This window comes from Musa acuminata, chromosome BXJ3-7, assembly GCF_036884655.1.
Source record: "Musa acuminata AAA Group cultivar baxijiao chromosome BXJ3-7, Cavendish_Baxijiao_AAA, whole genome shotgun sequence".
Taxonomy (NCBI): Eukaryota; Viridiplantae; Streptophyta; class Magnoliopsida; order Zingiberales; family Musaceae; genus Musa; species Musa acuminata.
Window position 1 is genome coordinate 10,043,727 of NC_088355.1, and position 10,356 is coordinate 10,054,082.

Consider the following 10,356-nt stretch of genomic DNA (forward strand, 5'->3'; position numbering starts at 1 on the left):
CAATGAGAAGTTGAAGATGCAGCCCTAACACGTCAATAGCAATAGCCGGAGGAAATTAACGTGTTGGGTCTCGCTACATCGACGTGGAAGAAATAGGTCGATGAAAGCATCAGAACCACACGATAACAATGACAGTGCTAGAATAAGCTTCAACACGGATAACCAAATACTACCTAGGGAAAACATTAACTCGGTTGGCATTTGGCAAGACATGAAAGCAAACTATTGCCTCTACAATGGAGCTTTTTCCTCGAGAAGAAACATTATGGCAGCTTTAGTTCTTGGTTCATGTCATCTTACAGCATCCTTGAATGATAACAGTGCAGGCATTTCCCGTAAAGATGGTCATGATATAATTACCGATCATTTATCTGCCAAGCAAGGTCAGAAGAGAATAAAAACCAGCTCATACATGAAGTGGAGGAGAGGTTTGACCACAAGAACACACAACAAAAGAACGACAAGAAAATAGAGAACTTATCTGCTAAGGATTACAAGACTAAATTTTGCTCTAAGGTCCATCTTGCTTTTTATTGTAAGGAATTTGCAAGACGCTGAGATGTTGCTGGAGATAACAAACGACTTTACACTGAGGTGGAATCTTTATATTTTGATTGGGACAGGAGGGAGAAACATGAAGGCACTGAAATCATTCACATGCTTTCATTTCTATTTCCCCTTGGAATATGCTAGCAAGGACTTGAACGAATATTTTTTTCTACTCAAGAGACGGTCTGCTTAATAATTAGAGGACTTGACGGAGTAACATGTCACTTTATCACTAAGATCGGCCTTTTGAAGCATATGCGATAGGAAACAAGACAAAAATACAAACAAGAAACTTAATGATGATTACAGAACAACAGAAAAGAGTTCCCATCGGGCATCACCGAGATTGTGAAAATATAAATCTAGAATGAAGAATAGCTGAAGAGTTTAATCAAGGTATAGTGGATGCATAAAAAAAAAAAAAAGGGTATACAACAGAAATTGTCCCCAATCAATACAATGATACACAAGTACAACAGAAGTCAGTAAATGCAGGCAAGTCCAATGAAGTTAGGAGTTCATGAATAGTCAAGAAAACAAGCAGCATGATCTTACAGTTGACCTGAAGGAGATCAAAATTGCCCAATATTGCATGCCCCTTTATCCACAGCAAAGAAGAGATCTACTGAATAATACATTGGCATTTGCCACCATGATATCCAAATTCATCATCTGATGAGGAGTCGTCACTGCAACATAAACCCAACCAATTAAAACTCAATTATTTTCCATAAATTTGAATATGGAATCTAGGAAGGAAGAAAAGATGATAGTAAATGAACAAAAGAACCCTTGTGCTGAATTCCCATGTTCAACTGTTGTAACAGCTGTATCAAAAGTTATTTTGAAAAGAAATAATTACTGTACCCATACTGCATAAGGAAGAAGATGAGGCTAAAAATAGAAAATTCATGTCATTGATAGTTCTTGAACCTACTTTATCAAATATTATGTCTAATCTGTTGAAGTAAAATCTTAATCATTTCATGTAGTTAGTAAGGAGGATACTCGTTCCTCATCTTTAAAGTAACCACTGTCACAACCCAAGCTTTTAATTTAATTTCAATGGTTCCAAATCCAGAACGAAATTAAAAATCAATTCTCACATAAAAATCCATAAATCTCTTGCTGACAAACTTTGTTTGTGTTAGTACGTAAGAAAGAGTCGAATATACTTGTAGGATTTCCATATGGTTCAGAAACATTTATCAATAAACTTGACCAGAACTGGTGTTACTTTACTGCTCTCCATCTGGACTACGATAGGGATTTAACTATTGTGTCAGCCTTCGATAACACATTTTATTCAGGTTGTTCTTGTCATGTACTTAGCTTGAATAAATGCTTCGTTTACAGGATTAAACCACGAGTTAACTCTTAAGTCTCACTGATTTTCACCATGCCAACCTGTTGGAGATCTGTGATCTCATGAGTGTAAATCTCACCGACCATCGAACTTTCTGGGGCTCTAAAAAATTGGATTATCTTGTTTACCCATGATGTCACATAAAACACAGCCAGCCAAATGGAAGATGAGCACAAAATTCATCACCTGAGGCATAAGTTCTAGAGATCATCATGACAAATATAAAGCAATAATTACGATTCATCTCTCTTCTTACCAGTATTAACATGTAAAACTTAGTCATAATCAGAGGAAGCATGAAAACACTTTTCTTGGTATTCAGATGGGACGATACCTGGGTTCATACTCCTTAATTTTCACAAGCTCATTACCATTTGTATCGGTCCACTGGACTTTGCATCTTTTGGTAAATCCACTTGGTAATTCTCTCAATGAGTCATTTGAATCAACAGCTTGAATGCCCAAAACAGAACCATCCGCGAATGGCTTCTTCAGGCTACTCTTCAGGTGCATATTTCTTTTGTCCTCATCAACCGCATCTTCAGTAACAGGTTACTTGGAATTATTAGTAGTGGAAGAATCTAATAAAGTTTCAGAAAGATGTACTGGACCTACTTTGGGGGGAAATGTTACGTTCACTCCTGCGGAGGCATCGGAAAAACAGACGAAGGAAGCGCATCCACGAGAGACTTGGTCTTTTCTGGAAGCCAGCTGTAAATCAGGATAAACTTCTTGTTCGACCGATTGATACTATCTCCAGGGAAAAACTCGTGGGTTCTCATTCATTTCTGTAGCCTAGGATTATCAAGAGAGACCTTTGCTATAGCCTGAAGATGAATTAAAAAAAATCCTCCTTCCACTGTTGATATCATTGGAGAAGCTGCTCATCCGAGCCACGTGGATTCTTCTACGACATGAAGATCTAGGAGAGAGTTCCAGTTGGCTCCTCAAATATTGGGTTCCCTTTTACTGCAAGAACCATCAACGATGCAGCGGTTACATAACATCTTCTACAGCAGAACACAATTGACACAGGCTAACAAAAAAAAGTTGGGATTTAAACATGATGCTTTGCAAAGTCAGTGTAATATTCAATGTCACTTAATTTCATAATATGGATTCAAATTGACAATGTCATGATGCAGTAATACAAATTTATTTCAATAACATGCCGATATTCTTGTAAATTTATCAAATTTTGATTTCACATATTTACTCATAGACATTCAATTTATGAAGCTAGAATGCAACTCTGGAAATTTACTTTCCAGGGTGAAAATAAAGATTGCTGATATCATATAAAATCATGCACTTCCATCAAAAGCCTATACTTTCTACCGAGCATAATAAAACAGTTCATTTTCATGCATGATTCCAACAAAATTATAATAATATTTTTCAAGGAAAACTAATTACAGGAACAACCAAATCATTGTTCTCCTGATGAAAGTGCTTCGAGTGCAGAGGACATATAATTCATGTTCTTTTTCAACTAATTTTTTCATCTCATACATTCTAACGTCGACATGCCAAAGTATCATAATGCTAATACAAATACAAATTTACAGAGAGCAAAAAAAAAAAGGGAAGGGGGGGTGGGGGGAATCCCATGGAAAACAGAAAGAAATGAGCGATACCCAAATCAGACAAATGAAACCTGAATCCCTAAGGAAACCTGAGCCGCAATCCATAAACATACGTGCCGTTGCAACAAAACCTAATCAAAATCCCCGCTTCCCACCATAGCGACGAATTAGGCCTCTGATAAAAGAAAATTTACGAGGAATTAATCAAGAAAGTTACAGCAAGAACGGAAGGAAAAAAGAAGAGGAGAAGGAATTGCAAAGTTCAAGACCTTGATTAGAGATCAAAAGAGGGAGGGGTTCCTCCGTAACGACGACGAACCCGGCGGTCCAACGACCCAGTAATATCGGCATCAGAGGCACGAGGTGAGGGGCGAAAGGAGAGGACGGCGCGACACGGGGTACCATCACCCCGCGGCTTCAGATCGTACTATCCCCGATCGATGACAACGGGATGGCGAGTGATGCACCGTGGATCTTGGTTGTGCCGCATCTATTTTTTGCACTGCAGATGCGCGCACTGCAGGAATGTGGTCTGCGAAACGCTGGGACGCCTTCTTCCTAATTTTGATTCGTAGGCGTTGGGGGCTGACTTCTGTTGGATCGGCAACCTGGGTCCTTGGAAGTGACCCATGTATGTCCGGCCCTAATTGTAGTGGTTCTCTGATTCCTTTGGAAAACTCGAAATTTTCCCACAGTGTTATGGCACCACGTCGTGTTTGGAGTCGAGCAAATGAACTCCACGTTCACTCCCTTCTCCTTGTGAGCAAATTAACTTAGGAGATCAAAGGACCGCATACTTTCAAGTTATATGTATCGATAGATCCGTGTGGGTGAGGCACTGCATGACCTATGAACCACCACGAGGAATGTCAAAGAACAGTTACCAGTCTCCTCCGGCCTTCTTTATCCACAGGGATAAGGGAAGTCATGGCAAAAGGTTGCACAGCTAAAGCATCTTTTACTCTCACACCAACATGATCAGTCTGCACAATATGGAAAGTCGAAGAAACCTAATGTTCTACAAGCTCTTTCTAACACACAAACATGACAGCACGGAGAGTCAGAGAGAGACTGAGAGTGTGTGTCTTAATGCATCGGAAGAATTTGTAGAACTCGAGTGAGTAGTCGAGACTTTGGACAGCACGCTGGGAATCAATTAGCTACCAGAAGAGAGTGACCTCCGACGAAGGTTGGGACTCCTCCTCCGCATGCGATGGAGAATGCACGTGCCTGCCCTCGTATGTGGTGATCACCATGCGCGGATCTTCTGCCATCCGTTCGATCCGTTTCTTGACCCGGCAGTTCTCTTGTGTACACCGGTAGTAACTCCTGTCCATGGCAAACATCATCATCACGGCAACTTACCATATGTAACAGTGATTTGGAAGAGCGTTTAGGCTACAAAAGAATGTGGTGTTCATCATCATCATGCATGCATGCCCTTCCAAAAGCCCGGAGCATCAGATCCGGCCACTTGCCATTCATTTCAGAACAGCAGTGGTCGGGCCACCAGCATAGAAGGAATGATTGCAAATTCCCTCAGTTCTTTTCCATGTAGTGCTGAGGCAGAGAGCTCAGTGGCATCATGAAGCGGCAGAGCTCCTCAGACGGGAGGACTCTTTGCTGGGAGCAAGTCAGATATGGGTGTGAGTGGGTCTCACTGTAGTCATCATCATCATCATCACCTGATAATGTGATCAAGGAGAGCAGCTCTCAATTATACCTTGTCCAGACGACCAATACGAATCTATATAGGGTAGCTATGCCCACAAGCAAACATATGATCCGTGTCAAGAAGGTCCAGCAAATGGAGAGATGAATGATGGTGCTTCACCCCCTATACGACGCTGGTCATCATTTCTCGTGATCTTGGCCAATCCTAACAGGGTCCCACCACCTCCCCTTGTTGCGTGCGAGAGCTTTAAGCTTTTCCAGAACCTGTAACAGTGACGTCTCCTCCTACAAGTACTAAGTTCAAGGTTCGACTTCTCCTACCGATGACTCTTGCCTTGCTAACACATGAATCTTGAGAGAAGGAAAAAGTATAGCCTGGACTTGGAAGGAGGGTTTCTCTAAGCTCAGGATGTGAGCTAACATGACTCCACTACGCAGGTGTTCGATATACAAACCCGCTGCATCACCTGAAGCTTCCACTTCTAGCATTAAACACCATTTGGTGGCAAAGCTACATCGGAGAGTTGGAAGAAGATTTGGTTCTCTTATCCTTAAAGAGATTCTAGGATGTGCTCTCAAAACATTTGATCGGTTCAATGCTTCCCGTCCGCCTGTGTTTGCGTCGTCTGATGGCCTAATTCAACTGAAATAATTGAACGCAAATAATTTCAAGGAAAAGATGAAAGAAAGAAAGAAACGACACAAGTTCATGAAGTGATACGACATGGACAATGATTGCCGTATAGAAACCTGATTCAAGACTAAAAGACAACTTTCCTTTTCCCCATAAACAAAAGAACCAATGATCTTTCGGGTGCATGAAGTTGAATGTCATTCCAAAGAAATATCATCAAGCCCTCAAAACTAAAATAAAAAATCCTCTAGCAATTCATCCTGGTCAGTACCACCATAAATCCAGCACTTTTTTCTTGGGTAAACATTACAAGATATTGATTGTACTATAGCTAAACGTAAAGTTATCATTGAATGTATATGATGACTACATTGCTTCATACTTTTATGCTTGCTGAACTAGGAATGCTAAGCCTAACGTTTAGCGAACACCAACATTACTTGCTTGCAGATAATAAACAAGTAATTCATCCTAAAATTTTCAGAAATCTATATATAACTTTGGTTCATGCAAATGAGAAGTTTGTGTTCTTAGATAGGGCAACAAAAACAGGTAAAATGAAGTAAGTTATATTCACTTAGTAAAGATAACCAACAGCTCACAGTACTTGTTTCTAAGTCTCCCTACTGGCTTGTTACACAAAAAAACAATTCAATTTCCATAACATTATTCATGCTCCGTTGCATATTCTTTGGGATTAGATTGAGAGAGATCATGCAGTTCTCTTATTCATGACTTTTTAACCTCAAGAAGAGACCTAACTCCTATCTTTAGGTGTCAGCAAACGATGATGGGGAGCTAAATATTGCCTTATAGCAGCACTTAATACGACTTCACATCTCACCTCAAACGAACGAGTTTATATATATATATATATATATATATATATATATATATGTGTGTGTCAAAAACTAATGAAGAACTTATTTTCACTAGTCTTTTCAACATGCTAACATATATTTAGCATCTTTTATATCTTCTTTTATCATTTCTGTAAAAGACAATGTATATGTCATGTGATTTTTGAGCCAGAAAAGAAAACCAATATATGTACGGTATATCATTTAAAGTTATAGACTGACTTCTCCTTTGTGGATGTCCTATAATTACTTCTTTGGTCATGTTCTGATCAGAATTGTCACAGTTACCAAAGATTATTTCCAACATGTCGACCATTTTCGTGGGTTTAAATATCATGAAAGGAATGAAACATGTTATGAATAATGTTTTACAAGTTGAACTGTAATGTGTTCCCAATAAATTAATTATTTAGATATGCTTTTTCAGGAGAAACGATGGGTTTTCATGAAGACTTCTCTCGACATCCTCCCTTCTTGACTGCTGGAAAAACATGCATATCTTTGTCCTCGACATTTTATTGCTGATACGAAACTCAGTATGTCATGATTCTGCTTTGTTCTCTTGATACTTTACTATTTCTTGATTATTATTATTTATTTCGAGGTATATGCTGGCAAAAATAAGCCTGTTAATAGCTTTAAGACTCAAAGACTTCGTTGATATACTCCGTGTGTAGAACTTCATACTAATTCCATGATCTAGTAAGTAAGAAGATTTCTGGAGCCTATCTAGTCCTTAGCAGCATCATGAATCCAATGAAAGCTGGATCCTAAGCAGGATTTTGCATTCCTAATATGAAATAAAAGGAAATGGAAATTAGAAAGGAAGCATGGAAATGGGAAGTGCACTGTGACTTCTCATCTCATGCTGCATATACGTACCTTGGATGCTGGGTATTCTTCACAACCTTCTGCCCGTACTTTCTCCACTTGTAGCCATCATCTAGGACATCCACCTCGCTCATGGTCTTGAAACAAAACCTTGGTTCCCTCACCTTCCTCCTCACCTTAACTTTCTTCATCCTCATAGCACCAACAGATAGACCGTCGATGATGATGTTGTTGGCAGCAGGACCGTTCTTGTTGTTACTGTAATACTCGCCTGCAGCCACAGATGATCCTTTGTCGCTGGCTGCCCTATCTCCAGTGCGTGACCTGAATACGAAGCACAAATCAGACTCATGCGAAAGAAATCAGGTGAAAAGATCGAAATATCTCGTCTTGTATTTTTGATAAACCTATGCTATAAGGTCTTACATAGATTTTTTTGACTTACCATAGATCACTACTTGATCTTTGTGTCGGTGACTGCCCAAGACGACCTGAGCCATCGTCTCCATGATCCGGTGGCAAGGAGGGTAGGTTTCCCCTCAAGCGAGAGACAGCATCTTCTCCTCCCACAGTGCAAGTCTTGCTGAGAGGGTAGGGAGAGAAGGTCAGAGGAGGAAGATGTGAGGTTTGGAGGTTGAAACCCATGTGAGAAGTCGCCATTATCTCTGGATTCTCCACCAGACCTTGGTTCATCACCCCCTTGGAAGTGGATGGGAACATTTCTTCTTGCACTCTTCTTACCTCTGATCTCTCTCTCTCTCTCTCTCTCTCACACACACACAAAGGAAAGAGGGGTGTATGTGGTGAAAGGTACTGCAAGTCAATGAGAAAAAGAATATAGACTGCGTTTTGGAAGATAGCGTACAATAATATCAGTGTATATCGCACATCCAATTGGCGACTATCCTCATTACCTGCCAAATTGCACCACCATGTGATTTTTATATAGTACTACCAATATTTATGCTTTTATTATAATACCTTTATTTTACTATGCTACAAAAATCTTAGACAAAAATAAATTACTGCTGACCTGCAAGTAAATTTAGAATTAGTAATATATCAATCATCTAAAAAATCTTATAAGAAGTATTTTTAGAGTATTATGAGTACTCTTTTGCTAATTAGTGTGAGTATCCTAAGGTGTAATACTAAATATGACTATTTTTCAAATTAAGAACATATTTTTTGATATATTTAATATGACGATATATGTATCTGCAAAAAATATGTTAGTGTTTATTTGATATGATCTTTTTACGTTTGTTAATAATTTTATCTTTCGTATTATTTAAAATTTGAAGTATTTATGTGTATCACTCTTTTTTAGATGCAAATCTTATTGTTATAACAATAAAAAGGAAACAGAATTTCCTCATCTTATAAATGACGGAAAACTATAATGTGTAGTATGACACATTATTTTTATACTAAAGAGTATTATAAGACAAAAGTTTTTCCAACTAAAAACGGGGTATTTTGGACATCATATATTCAATCTAAAGTATTAGAAGACATGTAGCGGTTCAATAAACACCATCCACGATGAAAGAATAACAAAATAGAAAAAAAAATGTAAAACCGAAAAATGATAACAATTGGTGTCTTATTTTTTCTATCAAAAAAAGAAATGTAATCATCTTTTGCAATATAATCAGCAAAAACCTCTCAATCACCATCTTTTACAATAACCTTGATAATCACTTCTTTTTCATCTTTAAATATATTTTTTCATTCTTTTACATATGACTCAAATGGAACAGTTAATTTGTTTATTAAATAATTAATATTTAAGATCAATTTAAAATAAAGTATAAAAAAATAACGTTTAATAATTGAAAATATAACAAAGAATTTTGTTACAACATTTATTTTACCTTTTGTAATTGTGTCTTAGATCATTCACAAACGGTAAGTGCTAAGGCTGAATTCAATCTGAATGTTGTCAACAAAAATATGCTATGACATGACCGGAAAACCACGAAGTTTAATTTTTCTAATATTTGAAAAATAAAAATATAGAGACAAACAAAGATAAATCTTTTCACTGGAAAATAAGTAGAGAGAGGAATCAAATAACAGCCCCAAGTCACAGTGATATTTTCTTCCACTAGTATTACATTATTTATACTGATGCAGGTTGAAGCAACAAATTACTTCCGTGTCACTCAAACTCCTACTGTTATTAAAATCCATCTCTTACTTGAACTTTAGTTTTTAGGTTATTACTATATTTATCAATATAATAATGTAACATTCATCAACTTTTCTTATTTTAACATGATATATATTAAGAGAGAGTTTGTTTCCCAAGTCATGGCTATCTCGAGCTCATTCCTAGTCATGATAAGGAACAAAAAAGAAAAGCTAAATGGAAAGCCATGGGAAAGATGCTTTTATCTGTTAAAAGTCAAATCTTTCCCTTCAAAAAGTCATCTGTTTTCACTTTATGCCACGATTCAATTACCAATTCATTTGGAATGATTCGATCGACGATTTGAGAAGCTTTCATCATTCTCTTCAAAAGAAGAGCAGTTCTCATCGTTCACATAACACTTAGAGATTCTCTCGCCTGGGGATCCCTCCTGCATATGAAGCAATAATGCTAAGTCGCTGCTCCAGGCTAGGGAGGTGGAAGATGTAATGATAGGTGAGGAGCGGATGCACACACGTTCTCCAGTAAAAGTCAAACTTTCACTCACTCCCACAGTTCTACTCTCTCACTTCCAATGCCCTTTAACAAGATGCAGATCGACTATTGGGCATGTGAGCTACGTAAACTTAGCTATCAATCGATAGCGTCAAAGAGTACTTGGTGTTTCGTGATTCTAGATTATAGTATCCACGCATGCGTTG

The 10,356-nt window shown here is 38.0% G+C and overlaps 1 protein-coding gene and 1 long non-coding RNA gene across 2 annotated transcripts; both read right to left on the reverse strand.

Moving 5' to 3' along the window:
* Positions 1-895: 895 nt before the first annotated feature.
* On the reverse strand, positions 896-4,122 carry LOC103991569 (uncharacterized). Its single transcript, XR_010497982.1, has 5 exons — positions 3,771-4,122; positions 3,553-3,676; positions 2,531-2,884; positions 2,250-2,454; positions 896-1,238 (listed from the first exon to the last, which is right to left on the reverse strand). It is a non-coding gene; the product is annotated as an uncharacterized LOC103991569 (long non-coding RNA).
* A 317-nt stretch (positions 4,123-4,439) lies between these two features.
* LOC103991570 (probable WRKY transcription factor 57) lies at positions 4,440-8,298 on the reverse strand. Its single transcript, XM_009411065.3, has 3 exons — positions 7,946-8,298; positions 7,552-7,824; positions 4,440-4,830 (listed from the first exon to the last, which is right to left on the reverse strand). The coding sequence occupies exons 1-3, from the start codon at positions 8,218-8,220 to the stop codon at positions 4,662-4,664; spliced, it is 717 nt and encodes a 238-aa protein (XP_009409340.2). The 5' UTR covers positions 8,221-8,298; the 3' UTR covers positions 4,440-4,661.
* Positions 8,299-10,356: the final 2,058 nt, after the last annotated feature.

Excerpts from the sequence above, each read along its gene's own strand:
- LOC103991570 (XM_009411065.3), bottom strand. The coding sequence starts at position 8,220 with ATGTTCCCATCCACTTCCAAGGGGGTGATGAACCAAGGTCTGGTGGAG. Across the intron at positions 7,825-7,945 it reads AGATCAAGTAGTGATCTATG|GTCACGCACTGGAGATAGGG; the intron begins GTAAGTCAAAAA and ends CTTCGTATTCAG. Across the intron at positions 4,831-7,551 it reads AAGAATACCCAGCATCCAAG|GAGTTACTACCGGTGTACAC; the intron begins GTACGTATATGC and ends TGCCATGGACAG.